Source organism: Sus scrofa, chromosome 18 (assembly GCF_000003025.6).
Source record: "Sus scrofa isolate TJ Tabasco breed Duroc chromosome 18, Sscrofa11.1, whole genome shotgun sequence".
NCBI lineage: Eukaryota > Metazoa > Chordata > Mammalia > Artiodactyla > Suidae > Sus > Sus scrofa.
The window spans coordinates 5,386,657-5,404,337 of NC_010460.4; the positions used below are offsets into that span (position 1 = coordinate 5,386,657).

The following is a 17,681-nucleotide window of genomic DNA, read 5'->3' on the forward strand; positions in this document are numbered from 1 at the left end:
AAAACCAAAAAAAAAAAAACCAAAAAAAAAAAACTGACCACAAATGCTCACTAGGATACAATTAAGCTAGTACTCAGTGAATAAAGGACAATTGAGGAGTTTCTCCTATGGGACAGTGGGTTAAGAACCTGACTGCAGTGGCTTGGGTTGTTGTGGAAGTGTACGTTCGATCCCTGGCCCAGTGCCATGGGTTAAAGGATCTGGCATTGCCACAGCTGCGGCTTGGGTTCAGTCCCTGGCCTGGGAACTTGTATATGCTATGGGTGCAGCCATTTAAAAAAAAAAAAAAAAAAAAAACTTAAAAAAATCCCTTATATTTGGAAATTTTAAAATTTACGCAAAAATAAACTCCAAATGGATTAAAGCCCTAGATAGAAGACCAGACACTATAAAACTCTTAGAGGAAAACATAAGCCAAACACTCTCTGACATAAACGACAGCAACATCTTCTCAGATCCACCTCTTAGAGTAATGACAATAAAAACAAAAAGAAACAAATGGGACCTAATCAAACTTAAAAGTTTCTGCACAGCAAAGGAAACCCTAAGCAAAATGAAAAGACAACCCACAGAATGGGAGAAAATCTTTGCAAGTGAATCTCCAAAATTTATAAACAACTTCTGCAGCTCCATCCTAAACAAACAAACAACCCCATCCAAAAATGGGCAGAAGATCTAAACAGACAGTTCTCCAAAGAAGACATGCAGATGGCCAAAAAACACATGAAAAAATGTTCAACATCACTCATTGTTAGAGAGATGCAAATCAAAACCACTATGAGGTACCATCTGACACCAGCCAGAATGGCCATCATCCAAAAGTCTACAAACAATAAGTGTTGGAGAGGGTGTGGAGAAAAGGGAACCCTAGTACACTGTGGGTGGGAGTGTAAATTGGTGCAACACTGTGGAAAGCAGTATGGAGATTTCTCAGAAAACTAAACATAGAGCTACCACTGGATCCAGCAATCCCACTCCTGGGCATCTACCCAGAGAAAACCAAGACTCGCAAAGACACATGTACTCCGATGTTCACTGCAGCACCGTTTGCAACAGCCAAGACATGGAAACAACCTAAATGTCCATGGACAGAGGAGTGGATCCAGAAGATGTGGTCCATATATGCAATGGAATATTCCTCAGCCATTAAAAGGAACGAAATACCGGCATTTTTAGCGACATGGATGGACCTAGACATTATCATGTTAAGTGAAGTCAGCCATACAATGAGACACAAACATCCAATGCTTTCACTGACATGTGGAATCTGAAAAAAGGACAGACCGAACTTCTTTGCAGAACAGATGCTGATTCACAGACATTGAAAAACTTATGGTCTCAGGAGGAGACAGTTTTGGCAGTGGGGGGATGTGCTTGGGCTGTGGGATGGAAATCCTGTGAAATCAGATTGTTATGATCATTATACAACTACAGATGTGGAAGTTCCCGTCGTGGCGCAGTGGTTAACGAATCCGACTAGGAACCATGAGGTTGCAGGTTTGGTCCCTGGCCTTGCTCAGTGGGTTAAGGATCCGGCGTTGCCATGAGCTGTGCTGTAGGTTGCAGACGCGGCTCAGATCCAGAGTGGCTGTGGCTCTGGCATAGGCTGGTGGCTACAGCTCCGATTCCACCCCTAGCCTAGGAATCTCCATGTACCACGGGGAGCAGCCCAAGAAATGGCAAAAAGACAAAAAAAACAAAAAAACAAAAAAACTACAGATGTGATAAATTCATTTGAGTAATAAAAAAAATAAAATTTACTTAAAAAAACTTGATTAAAGAGGAAACCAAAAAAAATAAAAAAAATAAAATACCAATACCTGGATAGTTTATAAGCCAATTTTATGTACCTTTCCAAAAACTGATCATCTGTTTTGTGTCGATTATGAGAAAAAAGTAAAAAAGGAAAAATCATACAATTAATTCTGAGTCAACAAAGCAAAGTATAAGAAAACAGAACAAAAAATTTCTAAGCCGATCTTACTTTTTTTTTTTTTTTTTTTTTTTTTTTTTTGGCTTTTTGCCTTTTCTAGGGCTGCTTCCTGCGGCATATGGAGGTTCCCAGGCTAGGGGTCGAACTGGAGCTGTAGCCGCCGGCCTACACCACAGCCACAGCAACGCGGGATCCGAGCCGAGTCTGCAACCTACACCACAGCTCACGGCAACGCCGGATCCTTAACCCACCATGCAAGGCCAGGGACTGAACCTGCCACCTCATGGTTCCTAGTCAGATTCATTAACCACTGCACCACGACGGGAACTCCTAGCCTATCTTACTTTTGAACACAGACGCTGTCGGGGGAGTGTGTATATGGAGTGGGTGCTGTAAGGCATTAACAGCTAGTGAATCCAGAGGAGGGTAGAGAACTGTTCTGCAGACTTGAAATTTTTCAAAATAAAAATTAATACAACTTCTTAAAAAAAAAAAAAAAGAAAGAAAGAAACAGGAGTTCCCGTTGTGGCGCAGCAGAAATGCATCTGACTAGGGACCCTGAGGTTCTGGGTTCAATCCCCGGCCTTGCTCAGTGGGTTAAGAATCTGGCGTTGCTATGAGCTGTGGTGTAGATCACAGACGCAGCTTGAATCTGTGTTGCTGTGGCTGTGGCTGTGGTGCAGGCCAGCAGCTGTCGCTCTGATTCGGCCCCTCACCTGGGAACCTCCATATGCTGCAGGTGCAGCCCTCAAAAGACTAAATAAATAAATAAATAAAATAAAAAACCAACCCTACAGCAGTATTATAGGTTGCATTTTGTCTCCCCAAAAGATATATTCAAGCCCAAGCCCCACTCAGAATGTGGCTTCATTTAGAAATAGGGTTGTTACAGATGTAATTAGTTAAGATGGGTACTTCTAGAATAGGGTGGGCCCTTCATCCAACACGACTGGTGTCCTTAGAAGGAGACAGAGGTTTGGATCCACCCAGAGAGTCACAGGGGAAAAGCCACGTGACCATGGAGAGAGGGATGGGAGGGGAGCCCCTGCAAGCCAGGGACTGACAGCCCAACCCGCAGCCGGAGGAGATGAGGAAGGACCATCCCCCACATCTTTCAGAGCGGCAGGTCCCTGCCAGCACCTTGATTTTGGATTTCTGGCCCCCAGAATTGTGAAGCAATGAATTTCTACTGTTTTACAACCTGGTCTTTTTTTTTTTTTTTTTTTTTTTTTTTGGTTTTTAAGGCCATATCAACAGCATATGGAGGTTCCCAGGCTAGGGGTCCAATCGGAGCTGTAGCCGCCAGCCTACACCACAGCCACAGCAGCACAGATCTGAGCCACATCTGCGACCTACACCACAGCTCATGGCAACGCTGGATCCTCAACCCACGGAGCGAGGCCAAGGATCAAACTTGCATCCTCACGCTAGTCAGGTTCGTTCCTCCTGAGCCACGATGAGAACTCCCAAGTGGTACTTTCCTAAGGCAGCCCTGGGAAGCTAATACCGGCCAACGTAATAACGTGGAAGTTTAGAACTGTTCCCGTTAAAGTCAGGAATAGGGAATGGATGCTTGCTATTTCCCCTTCTATTTAACCTTGGGAAGAGGGAAATTTTCTATTTTCAGTGGAGAGAAAACGCAACTGACCCTTAACGACTGAGTTTACTGAGGTTTCTGTTATAAAATCAAATATATAAAAGCATCTCATTCCTATATGCCAATAACAATTAGAAAATTCAACAGGGAGATCCCAAATCATGATTTACAAAACATAAAAAACCGAAATCAACAGGAATAAATCTTTACATGCAATATATTATGCATTACATAATATGTATATTATGATACATTAGAATATTATGATACAATAGTCTATGGAGAAAATGACAAAACATTACTGAAAGAACATAAAAGTCAATCTAAGTAAGTGCACAAGGATGGGAAGACATCATGAAACGGAGCAAATTCTCCCCCATTTTAATCTATAAACTCAATGCAATTCCAAGGAAAAATCTCAACAGATTTTTTGTGGAATTTAATCAGGTGATCCTAGATAAGATGATTTTGCAGAAGGACATGGAAATAATTGTCCTACCAGTTATAAAAATTTCTTACCAAGCTATCCTAATCAAGAGAGGCTAGAAATATACAAGTACAATAATTGAGAAGCCAGAAATAAAGGCAGGAATATATAGACATAAGTGATAGAAGCAGCATCGTAATCTATGGAGAAAATGCACTATTGAATGAATGGCGTGGGGATAACTGATTATCCATAAAGGAGATGTTACACTGGAGTCTTCTTACCTTACACCATTCCCAGGCCAATTCTAGCTGCATGAATCATGCAATGTAAAAAAGCAAAATGTTAAACAATGTAAAACATCATTACGCTCTTGGGGTCAGGAAGAATTTCTTAAGCAAGACACAAAAATCATAAAGAAAAATACGGATAAATCTGATTATTTTATTATGAAGTTAAAGCTAGTTGCTATTTTACTAAAACTCCAAAATTTATAATAGCTCACATGCAGTAAAAGCTTACTTCTAGGGCGTTCCCATCGTGGCGCAGTGGTTAACGAATCCGACTGGGAACCATGAGGTTGCGGGTTCAATCCCTGGCCTCGCTTAGTGGGTTGAGGATCCGGCATTGCTGTGAGCTGTGGTGTAGGTTGCAGACTCGGCTCGGATCCCGTGTAGCTGTGGCTGTGGTGTAGGCCGGTGGCTACAGCTCCGATTCGACCCCTAGCCTGGGAACCTCCATATGCCGCGGGAGCGGCCCAAGAAATAGCAAAAAGACAAAAAAAAAAAAAGCTTACTTCTACTCATTTCGTCCAAGGCGGGCTCCTGACAGAGGGGATGCTCCCTTCCCTGGGGTCACTCAGGGACACAGGTGGACGGAGTCTCCTCGATCTTCAACCCAAGGCCTCCCATCATTACAGTCGGTGCCACCCTTGTCACCCAGAAGGGGAAGTAAAGTGTGGAGGGGCCAGACCAACTTCCTAAAAGCCCTGGTCAGGAAATGTGGTTGAAACCTAGTCACAAGGCCATTCCTGCCAAAGGGAGGGCTGGAAAGTCCAGCCTGGTTCTGTGCCCAGCAAGAGGAAAGGAACTTCTTGGCAACATCTGTTCAACATAAGACACCATCAACAAAGATGAGAAGAAAAGCCACAGTCTGGGGAAAGACATTCTCAGGGTATACAACACAGGGGTTTGAATCCTAAAGGATGCCTTCCAATCAGTAACATTAGAACAAACAACCCAACCAAAAAATTGACAAAGGGAGTTCCCACTGTGGCTCAGCGGGTTCACAACCTGACATAGTGTCTGTGAGGAGGCGAGTTCAATACCTGGCCTCGCTCAGTGGGTTAAAGGATCTGGCGTTGCTGTGAGCTGCGGTGTAGGTCACAAACGCGGCTCAGATCTTGTGCTGCTGTGGCTGTGGTGTAGGCCGGCAGCTGTAGCTCCCATTCAACCCTTAGCCTGGGAACTTCCATATGCCACAGGTGTGGCCCTAAAAAAAAAAAAAAAAAAAAAAAAATGGCAAAGGATATGAACAGACCAAATTCACAGAAAAGTCTATAAACAATCTACAAAAACATGAAAAAATACTCCACATTGCTAGTCGTCAAGGAAATGCCAAGAAACTAAACAGTACCATTTGGGGACCAACTTTGGCAAACTCTGCAATGATTGGTAACACATATTCGATGACTGGTAACAGTGTCGGCCAGGCTCCAGGGAGAAGTCCACCTTACACCCTGTGATGGAACTGTTAATTGGTGCCACCTTTTTAAGGACAATTTGGCAGTATCCATCAAAATTTAAAATAAGAATTCCCTTTGCCCAGCAATTCCACTTTTAGCAATTTATCCTATAAGCACAAGCATTCGTTTCCACAAAGGTATATATACAAGAATTGCCCATGACGCATTTTTTTGAGTAATAATAAAAAATAAATACCACCAAACAACAAACGGCTAAATAAATTATGGCGATCCATTATGGAATCCATATGGAATATCATAATATGTAGCAAATAAAAATAGGTAATTTCAGGTACTGTCATAGGAAAAGTTCCAAAACATGAAACTGAAATTAAAAGAATAAGTCTCTTGGAGTTCCCATTGTGGCACAGTGGAAACGAATCCGATCAGGAACCATGAGGTTATGGGTTCGATCCTTAGCCTCGATCAGTGCGTTGAGCACCTGGCGTTGCTGTGAGCTGTGGTGTAGGTCACAGATGTGGCTCGGATCTAGTATTGCTGTGCTGTGGCTGCAGCTCCAATTTGACCCCTAGCCTGGGAACCTCCATATGCTGCAGGTGCAGCCCTCAAAAGACAATAAAATAAAATAAAATAAAGTCTCAGACAATACAAATAGTATGATTCTATATATTTAAAAATCCTTAAAACTGTGTGTGTGCACACACACACATATATTAATGCATAAAGCCAAAGTTCTGAAAGGATACAACCCGTGCAGTTTTAGTGGTTTGTATTGTGTTTTGGACAATTATTATGTATTATTTATGTAGGTAAGTAAGAGAATGTCTAAATCGATCAGGCCAACATAGAAGAAGAGAATCAGCTTCTGCTGTTATTTGGCCCTCGACTCAATGAGGAAATACGCCTTGCTAAGGAACGGAGGTGTTTCATCAGACGGCTCGTAGCCTGATGAAATACCCTTAAACACTATGCATTTCCTTTGGTCCTGGTTTAACATTCTGCACACAACCCTGGGATCATCTGGGTTTCCAGGAAGCTTGCTAGTTGGAATCCCTCGGGAGGCACACCACTGCTCAGGGCTCACAGCTGAGTCCCTCCCAAGGCACTGCCCTTGGCGCAGGACGGAGCTGCCTGGTCCAAAGGGAGGCAGGAAGCGTTCTGCTTACCTGGACCAGGTGGGTGCTCTCTGCCTGTTTCTGGTGACACCTTCCAAAGCTTTGGGATCTACGGCAGGCAGTGTTCGCCTGCATGAGCCCCGCCCTGCCCAGGGGGCTCCCAGCTAACGACCAAGCACATGGCATGTGCGGGGCCAGGGAGGGGGTGAACAGGAGCTGGGCCATGGGGGCCCCTGCAAGACTCCGCTTTGCTCTGGGGCTCGCCACCAGCCCACATGGGGCTTCTTGGGAGCCACGCAGGAGACTGAAGGGCTTTCGACCTTCCCTCGTTCCCTGCCTCCCCCCACAGGTGTCAGGCCAGAAGCTTCTGGTCCACGCTTTTCCCTGCCTCCTTTATCCTTCACAGACATTTCTTTTCTTTTTTCTTTGGTCTGATAATTTTTTTTTTTAAGTTTTGTTAATGTGTGGTTGATCACAAGTTTGTGATAATTTCTGCTATACACCAAAGTGATTCTGTCACACTCACCCACACCCCCATTCTCTTCCAGGTTCCCTTCCCACTCGGATGATCACCGGACATTGGGCAGAGTTCCCTGTGCTCCACAGCAGGGCCCCCCTGGCCAGTCCGTCCATACGCCTCAGTGTGCATGGGCGTCACAGGCATTTCTCTGCAAACACTCCTCTCAGTTCATCTTGGCCTCTGCTCCTCAGACACCCTGAACTGACGCCCGACCCAGCTTCAAGGTTCCCCATCGGATACGCAGCTGCATCGCAGCACAGTGCTCCCCCCAAAGGCTTGCTTCCCTCGCTCCTTTTCAGGCGTGGTTCCTAAGATCGCCCCCGTGGGGTCCTCTGTGTACAACGCCATCCCAGAGCGAGTACCCGGGGTGGGGGGGGGACGTCTCCTGTAACAGGAGGCTGACATTATGGCCCCTGCCAAAGAATGTCTTCTATTTGAAATAACAAATTCACATCTGGGGGAGTTCCCGTTGTAGCTCAGTGGTTAACGAAGCCGACTAGGAACCATGGGGTTGCGGGTTCAATCCCTGGCCTTGCTCAGTGGGTTGGGGATCCGGCGTTGCCGTGAGCTGTGGTGTAGGTCGCAGACACGGCTCGGATCCTCCGTTGCTGTGGCTCTGGCCTAGGCCGGTGGCTACAGCTCTGATTGGACCCCTAGCCTGGGAACCTCCAGATGCTGTGCAAGTGGCCTTGGAAAAGACAAAAAGACAAAAAAAAGAAAAAAAAAATTCACATCTGGAAGTGGAATATTTTCAGAGTCAACAGAAGATTAAAGATTCACATGGCTGCAGTGTACTTCCACTGCTCTGTGGATGCCAGGGGAGACACGGAGGGGCTTCACGAGGATGGATTCTGAACGGGCAGGAAGATCTCTGTGACCCCGGGCGTGGGGGGCAGGTCCCGAGCGCAACGCTCATACCTGATGCTCGCGATGCTCCCACCAGCCGTGCTCGGATCAACCCTTCTCTCTTTTTGTTTCTTATTACTTTAATCTTTCCCCGAAATATTTCCAAATGATAGTCCAGTTTCTCTTTCAAATCATCTGGGGAAAAAAAGTCCGCATGACAATTTTAAACTGAAGCTACAGAAATGAAAACAACTTCTCATAATTTTGACTGCTTCCTAAAAACCAGCCTATTCCACAGAAGTTCTCACCTTCCAGAAACTTCAAATTTTATTGCATGAGCATCCACAAAACATGAACAAAAAGAGATGTAACATTGAAATCAAAGGCAGGAGTTCCCTGGTGGTGCAGCAGGTTAAGGACCTGGCATGGTCACTGCTGTGGTGCAGGTTCTGTCCTGGGAACTTCTGCATGCTGTGAGCACAGCCACAAAAAAAAAAAAAAAAAAAAAAGCAAATTTTTTTTTTCTACTGAAATACCTCTATTTTAATAAATCACTCTTTTTTTTTTTTTTTTTTGTCTTTTTAGGGCCGCACCCATGGCATATGAAGTTCCCAGGCTAGGGGTAGAGTCGTAGCTGCAGCTGCCAACCTACACCAGAGCCACAGCAATGCAGGATCCGAGCCGCATCTTCGACATGCACCAGGGCAATGTGGGATCCTTAACCCACTGAGCAAGGCCAGGGATAGAACCAGCAACCTCATGGTTCCTAGTCGGGTTCGTTAACCACTGAGCCACGAAGGGAACTCCCGGGATCAACCTGATTTGATCGCTAACAGTTGTGGTCCTAACTTGGCAGTAACTTGCAGGCAGGTTATCACACCAGGCAAGTCTCAGAATGCTCATCAGTGAGAAGGCAGATGCCCATATTGCTGGCAGGACCACCGTGAGAGGGAGAAACACAACACTGAGCATGGAGCCTGGTACCTGACAGTCACTCAGTACTTGGAGGTTCAAATGATGATGATAAAGGAGTCGAGTCTCTGGTGAGATGAATAAGATGCTTCAGAGGCTTAAATTTCCAAGTCCTAGAAATCTGGATCAGGAGGCTGATGACCCAAAGAAGAAGGTTCATTGCCGTCTTGACAGAAGGAAGGCTCTCCTTCCTTGTTTTTTTGTCTTTAATTTTTAAATTAAATTACAGTTGATTTACAATGTTGTGTCAATTTCTGCAATACAGCATAGTGTCCCAGTTCACACATATATGTACACTTCCTTTCTTTTTTTTTCCCCCCACTTTTTAGGGCCACACCCACGGCATACGGAGGTTCCCAGGCGAGGAGTCTAATTGGAGCTACAGCTGCCAGCCTACACCACAGCCACAGCCATGCAGGATCCGAGCTGCATCTGCGACTACACCACAGCTCACAGCAACGCCGGATCCTTAACCCACTGAGCAAGGCCAAGGATCAGACTTGCATCCTCACGGTTCTGTACACTCCCTTTCTTATCTTCCATCTTGTTCTATCACAAGAGACTGGAGATAGTTCCCTGTGCTTACAGCAGGACCTTGCTTATCTATTCGAAATGTAAGAGTTTGCATCTCCTAACCCCGAGCTACCCATTCATCCCCCTCCCCCGCCCCCGGCAATCACGTCTATTCTCCTTGTCTGTGAGACTGTTTCTGTTCATTTGTCCTTCCTTGTTTTCATTTCATTTTTTGGGCCGAACCTGGGGCATGCGGAAGTTCCTGGGCTGTGATCGAACCTGCACCACAGGAGTGACCTGAGTCACAGTGGTGACAATGCCAGATCCTTAACTGGCCGAGCCACCGGGGAACTCCTCCTTGTTTTTATAAACAGTGCCAGGGCCCTGCTCAGAGGCAGGATAGGGGCGGTACCTCAGCTCAGATGCCTGCAACCCCCTCCCTAACGTCCGGGACGCAGAGGAATTCTGTGAGGCAGACCTAGGGGGAAATAAAGCTGTTCTGGCAGCAGCCGGGAGGCGGACGGATTGGGTTTTTCAGAAGATGGTTGTGCTGCTGGCTTGCAGTCGAGTGGGACCAGGACAACGAGAAAGGTGGACACTCGCAGGTCAGCCCTGGGCATGCCTCTCCTGCAACTCAATGGGGGCGGTCGTCTGGGCTCCTGACCCCTGCTCTCGCAAGTGGAGGGACCCCGTCTGCAGCGCCCACTGGTATCACCTAAACAAGACTAAGCTGCCTTTTAAGAACGTTCTCCTAGAGCTCACGTGAAATCGTCGTGGAATAAACGCAGGAGTGTGTCCATCCTGAGCTCCTTCCGAACACAGAACACCCCCTTTCCTGCATTTCCTGTGTTTGACGTTCGGGGTGGGTCCAAGACTCAGTGTGTGGGTGGGGAGGATGAAATGACCTCCAGCCAGGGGACCATCCGCCTCCTCCTGCGGATCCAGGAGGAGAAGGAGGGGGGTCTGGTCCGGCAGCACGATCATCTCTCAGCCATGAGCAGTGGTTCCCCGGATGCCGAAAGAACACGACGAGTCACCAGGTGTGTCCTCTGGTCATCCTGGAACTGCATCTCCAGGGCAGGATGCTCGACCTTCTGGGAGAGGAGGTAGAACGACACAGCCCAGCAAAGACTGGATCCTGTTCCCTGCTCACGGTTTTACTAGGGACTTCTTGTCCCACGTGTGGCCAGAGGTGTCACTCAGTGTACTGGTCAGATGAGGAACCTGGTCATCCCTCCGCATCCTTTCCCGTGCACAAGACTGGAAATAAACAGGATTGGACCCTCTGATTCGGTGGCTCCTGCAGAAATGACCTCATATACGATAGTGACGGGCCAGCAAGTGCAAGTCCTAAATGGAGCTGACTTACTTCTGAGTTGCACTTTTCTGCGGGTGACCCTACTGCCCTATTGTCCTCCAAGGACGTCGTCCTCCTTCCCCTGCCTGTTCTTCTTTTTCTTCTTCTTCTATTTTTCCTGCTTTTTAGGGCCCCACCCACAGCATATGGAGGTTCCCAGGCTAGGCGTTGAATCGGAGCTGCACCTGCCGGCCTACACCACAGCCACAGCAGCACAGGATCCAAACTGCATCTTCGACCTACACCACAGCTCGTGGCAACACCGGATCCTTAACCCGCTGAGCGAGGCCAGGGGTCGAACCCGCATCCTCACAGATACTAGTTGGATTGTTGCCGCTGTGCCACGACAGGAACTCCCTCCTGTTCTTCTTCCAGCTGTGTCTCCTCTTCTTTTTCTGTTCCAGCCCAGAGTGAGTCAGATTCACTGTGGATTAGGTGGACTTTTAGGTAGAAAACTTATCCAATCCAGACACACTGCTTTCAAGAGAAATGGACCCTACAGGGACCTGTGGACCCCAGGGAGTGTAGCCCTCACCCGGGTCCTCCGGGCTTGCCTCAGGTAAGTAATGAAGTTGTGAAGCACACAACCAATTTCAAATGTTATATACAGTTAATCAGATTTTGTTCTAGTGTCATAGTTCTTCTTCTTCTTTTTTTTTTTTGGCCACACCCACGGCATGTGGAAGCCCCCCGGGCCAGTGATCCAACCCTCAGCAATGACAATGCTGGGTCCTTAACCTGCTGAGCCATTAGGGAACTCTTAGTGTTACGGTTCTTTAAAACCAGGGAATATGGAGGACCAAGCCCTTAGGTATATTTGTTGTGATAAGAATTCTTGCCTTGTGGCTCAGCAGGTTACAAACCTGACCAGTATCCATGACTAATATCCAGATCTGATCCCTGGCGCCTCTCAGTGGGTTAAGGACCCAGCAATGCTGTGAGCTGTGGTGTAGGTTGCAGACACAACTTGGATCTGGTGTTGCTGTGGCTGTGGTGTAGGCTGGCGGCTACAGCTCCGATTTGATCCCTAGCCTGGGAACTTCCATGTACGGCAAGTGCGGCCCTCAAAAGAAAGAAAGGAAAAAAAGAATTCTTTCCTGTAAAGTACCGGGATTGTGTCATTCCCCTGCATTAAGCTTTAGCATCATTCCCCATTTTCTCCAAATAAAATTCAAACAATGCTTTTCATGCTTCTGGGTGCTCGCCCACCCCCTCCCTGTTAACACTACACTTGTACATAATCTACAGAAAATACAGAACCATTCCGAACTCCCCATGTCGTCTCTTGTCTCTGGGCTTTTACAAGGCCATTCCCTCTGCCTAAAGTACTTTTCCCGTTCTCTCTTATCTATGGCACCCCAATTGGGCCTTCAGACCACAGTTGGGATGTTACCTTTTTTAAAAAAATTTATTTTATTGAAGTGTAGTTGATTTACAGTGTTAATTTCTGCTGTATAGCACAGTGGTTCAGTTATACATATATATATAAGAACATGAAAAAGAATCTTTTTCATATTCTTTTCCATTATGGTTTAATGACAGGACACTCAATGTGGTTCCCTATGCTCTACAGCAGGACCTTATTGTTTATCCATCCTGCATGTACCACTTTGCTAGGTATCACTTTTTTTTTTTTTTTTTTTTGTCTTTTTGCCTTTTCTAGGGCCACTCCCACAGCATATGGAGGTTCCCAGGCTAGGGGTCCATTCGAAGCTGTGGCCACCACCCTACGCCAGAGCCACAGCAACGTGGGATCCGAGCTGCGTCTGTGACCTACACCACAGCTCATGGCAATGCCAGATCCTTAACCCACTGAGCCAGGCCAGGGATCGAACCCGCAACCTCATGGTTCCTAGTTGGATTCGTGAACCACTGTGCCACAACGGGAACTCTTAGGTATCACTTCTTGAATGTCATCCATAACCTCTAAAGACCAGCCTGCCCCTACGTGTATCTCATGGAAGCACTAGCCAATCCAAACACTGTAAGGACAGGACCCCACTGCCACCCGCGCACCAAAGTGCCTGCTTCATTACCCACCCCAAAAAGTCCTTGGTATAAAATAACTTGAGTGCCACAGAGATACACAGCCTTCCAAGTGGGTGGGGTAGATCATTAGCATTCCGTCTTACCGTATTCACTCATGTCATCAACCAAAATAATTTCTTCAATGATATGATGTGGCGTGAGAGTCATGATGCTGGACACTGTCCGTAACAAGGCATTAAATTCTTCGTTGTGGAAGCAAATGATAATGCTGGCAGTAGGGAGGTTGGCTGGGTAATGTTTTTGATGACACCTGCACGCGTAAGTAAGAGGGAGAAAATGACTCATTTAAAAGCCTTAGATGTTTGGGGGGCTTATTCAAACCCCCTTCTTTATTCACATTTTCCCTCTTTGTTCCTTTAATTGGTGATTATGATAATAAGGTGATGGTACATTTAAAATGCAAAGATTAAGACACAAACATTTCTTGAAACTTACATTGTTCTAGTATTTTCTAAAGACGTCCCCCTTCCTAATGCCGGTAATAACTGCTCTTTCCTGAGACTCTGTTTTGATGTTAGTTCTCTTCTGAACATAATATAAATGCAACTTATACCTATATTTTAGTTTCTGTTAGAAAAAAGGAATGAGGAAACTTATACATATTGAAAGGTTCAAATTACCTCTATGATCTTCAAAGAAAATCCAAGTGTTATTATTATTATTATTTTTTTGGTCTTTTTTTTCTAGGGCTGCACCTGCAGCATATGGAGGTTCCCAGGCTAGGGGTCTAATTGGAGCTGTAGCCGCCGGCCTCCACCACAGCCACAGCAATACGGGATCTGAGCCACATCTGCGACCTACACCACAGCTCATGGCAACGCCAGATCCTTAACCCACTGAGCAAGGCCAGGGATCAAACCCGCAACCTCATGGTTCCTAGTCGGATTTGTTAACCACTGAGCCACAATGGGAACTCCCAAGTGCTATTTAAAAAAAAAAAAAAAATTTATGGCTGCACTCATGACAAAGTTCCTGGGCAAGGGTTTGAATCTAAGCCGCAGCTGCAGCAATGCCACTGTGCTGGGCCAGGGACAGAACATGTGACCCCGCAGTGACCCAAGATGCTGCAGTCGGAGTCTTAACCCACTGTGCCAGAGAAGGAACTCCTCAAGTGCTACTCTACTCTTTTTTTTTTTTTTTTTTTGTCTTTTTAGGGCCACACCTGTGGCATGTGGAGGTCCCCAGGCTGGGGGTCCAATCAGAGCTGTAGCCACCGGCCCATACCACAGCCATTACCATGTGGGATCCGAGCTGCATCTTCGACCTACACCACAGCTCACGGCAATGCCGGATCCTGAACCCACTGAGCGAGGCCAGGGATTGAACCCGCAACCTCATGGTTCTTAGTCGGATTTGTTTCCACGGCACCAGGACGGGAACTCCCCAAGTGCTATTCTTATACTTGCATAGTCTCTTACAACAAAGAAATGCAGTGGATATGGTGTAATTAGATTTCTTCCAAGGATCTGACAAAAATGTTTTGTTATTTTTTGTGCACTTGAGAGAAAAATAGACACTGAATAGTTTTTAGCTGTTAAGTATTGTTTGGCTTGCTATATTATTTGGTTTTATTTTGGAATATTTTGGTTGTAATGGCAAATCCTCTGGATCTAGCTTAAGCCATAGAAAGAGAGGTGGAGTTCCTGCTGCAGTGGGTTAAGAATCCGACTGCAGCAGCTTGGGTTGCTGCAGAGGCGCAGGTTTGACCCCCAGTCCCAGTGCAGTGGGTTAAAGGATCCGGCATTACTGCAGCTGTAACTCAGATTCAATGCCTGACCCAGGAACTTCCATATATACTGCAGGTGCGGCCCTTTAAAAAAAAAAAAGGAAAGAAAGGAAAAGAGAGAGAGAAAAAGAGAGGGAGAGAGGGAAGGAGGGAGGAGGGAGGGATACTGTAAGGGACCCCAAAGTCCCAAGAGGACCTAGTGACAAGGCTCATGCAGCTGAGCCTCCAAGAACAAGTCTGACTGGTGGCCTGAAACCACCCAGACACTCTCCGTTTCTGCTCCTGTCTTTACATCTAGGAAGTAGAATAACAACAGTAACTACATCAGCCTACCTCACAGGCTGTGAGGATTCAGTGAATTAACATAGGTAAAATGCTCGGGGCGGGGCCTTGCAGGTGGTAAGCATTCTAAGAGGCTCATGCTGTGACTCTTACTTGTTCTCTGCAGCCTGGCTCGTTTCCCCTTCTCTGCCCCACAGAGCAGGAAATGTGGCGGCAGCAGCGTGTCTGATAGTCCCTCACCCAAGGAGAAGCTGGTAAGATTTCCTCCTACCCCCAAATTCATGGGACAGGATACTGGTCCCGTCAGGCTCCGGCGCCTGTCCCCCGGTTAATGGATCATGGCCAGATAGTGGGGTTAAAACAAAGTCATTACTCTCACTGCAGCCACGTGAACAGAGGGAGGGGGGGAAACACCGTGGAAGTGGGTGCTGAGCAGACAGCCCCTCAGGGATGCTGCACGGACCTTTAAGATGCCCGTGGATTGATGTCACCACGGAAGAAGAGGACCTGGTCCAGGTCAACATTTTTCTCCAAGACGCGATGAAGACACAGAAGCCACGCCTACTGGGTGGAAACTGACATTGCGCTGGAAGGAATGAGAACATGAGACGACAGAACCAACAGGAGGCCTGGGAGGGTGAGAGGAGGGATGAACACCCTGGGGTGCAGGTGCTCTGAAATGGCAGGTGGGAACACCTGGCTTCACAGAAACAGGGAGGGTCAAAGGCTTACATTCCAGCAGGAGCGCTGAGTTATCACAGAGGAAGGAGATGAGAGAGAGGGGGAGGGAGAGAGAGGAGATAATCCCGGGAGGGGGCGAGATGATGGTCCAGGCGAATTTTAGCTCCTCAGATCACATATTTAGTACTGAGAAAACTACAGACAAACCGAGTCTCTCCAGAGGATTGAGACAATGTCACATTGAGCCTGAGACTGTGTCACATGGGCTTAGACCCCTAAGAGAAGCCTGATGTGTATGGGTTTCTTTAAAATTTGTTGATAGGAGTTCCCATTGTGGTGCAGTGGTTAACAAATCCGACTAGGAACCATGAGGTTTTGGGTTCGATCCCTGGCCTTGCTCAGTGGGTTAAGGATCCGGCGTTGCCATGAGCTGTGGTGTAGGTCGAAGGTGTGGCTGGGATCTGGAGTTGCTGTGGCTGTGGTGTAGGCTGGCAGCTGCAGCTCTGATTTGACCCCTAGCCTGGGAACCTCCATATGTCACAGGTGTGGCCCTGAAAAGATGCAAGACAAACGAACAAAAAACAACAAAAAAGAAAATGGGGTTGTTGTAGGTGTTACAAGTGAGATGTCATTAGGGGGATCCTGATCCGATTAGACTGGGGTCCTTTAGAACACAGAGACCCACGCAGATGGATGTGAAGAGACGCAGGGAGAAAATGGCCATCTATAAGCCAGGGAGAGGGGCCTAGAAGAGACCCCCCCCCAACAGCCCTAAAAAGAACCAACCCTGCCAGCACCTGGCTTTCTGACATCTAGCCTCCAGAACTGTGAGACTTGCCATTTAAGCCTCCCAGTTTAGCGTACTTTGTTACAGCAGCCCTATCAATCCAACAGAAGGATGTTAAATTTAAATTTGCATAAATCCACCTGAGCTTCTGTGGGAATGCAGATTCCGACTAAGCCTATCTGGGACAGGGCCCGGGACTGGGCATGGCCAACAAGCTCCTGGGGGCTGCCAGTGTAACTGGCCCTCAGACCACATGCTGAGCTGGAAAGGTCTAGTGGGCACTACTCAAAATGACAAAATGACACTCTTTCAGGCATTACAGAAACACATGGCAATGGGGAGTTCCCTGGTGGCCTAGCATTTAAAGGATCCAGTGTTGTCACTGCTGTGGCATAGGTTCAATCCCTGGCCCGGGAACTGCCACGTGCCATGGGTACAGCCAAAAAAAAAAAAGCGCAGATATTGTATGATTCCACTTTTAGGGAGTACATAGTGTAATTAAAATTCAGAGACAGAAAGTAAAGTGGTGGCTTCCAGGAGACTGGAGGGAGGGAAGAAGGAGCAGTTAATGTTTAATAAAGACGGAGTCTCCGATTGGGGGATGAAAAAGTTCTGGAGATGGATGATGATGGCTCCGTAACAGTGTGAATGTACTTAATGCCACCACATTGTACAGCTAAACATAGTTAAAATAGTCAACTTTATGTTATGTACATGTTACCCCAAGTTTTAAAACAGGCACTTACATAAAGGATTGAAGGAACAAATTTTTTTTTTTTTTAAGAGGACTTCGAAGAAAAAGTAGGTAGTGTCTGAAACAGTGTGTATTAGGAATAAATCTCCCTTTGACCAAAAGTTTTTATCGGTGATTTGATAAAAAGATCTTGAGGGTGAAGCAATTTTTGGAAAACTCTAGAACACATTCTACACCAAGGAGAAGATATTCTCTACACTATAAACTCTAGAATATTCAAATAGGCTCTTCTTTTTTTTATGGTCACACCTGGAGCACATGGAAGTTCCCAGGCTTGAGGTCGAATCAAAGTTGCAGCAGCCAGCCTACGTCACAGCCACAGCAATGCCGGATCTGAGCCATATCTGTGATCTACTCTGCAGCCTGTGACAATGCCAGATCTTTAACCCACTGAGCAAGGCCAGGGATTGAACCAAC

The 17,681-nt window shown here is 46.6% G+C and overlaps 1 protein-coding gene across 9 annotated transcripts in view; it reads right to left on the reverse strand.

The window, feature by feature from the left end:
- Window positions 1–17,681, reverse strand: part of GALNTL5 (polypeptide N-acetylgalactosaminyltransferase-like 5) — a 121,191-nt gene that overhangs the window by 32,883 nt on the left and 70,627 nt on the right. For all 9 annotated transcript variants that reach the window (XM_021078622.1, XM_013983534.2, XM_021078626.1 and 6 more), the window contains 2 exons: window positions 13,118–13,284; window positions 8,216–8,338 (listed from right to left, as the gene is read on the reverse strand). In XM_021078622.1, coding sequence (XP_020934281.1) covers window positions 8,216–8,338; window positions 13,118–13,284 — 290 coding nt within the window. The remainder of the gene's footprint in view (window positions 1–8,215; window positions 8,339–13,117; window positions 13,285–17,681) is intronic.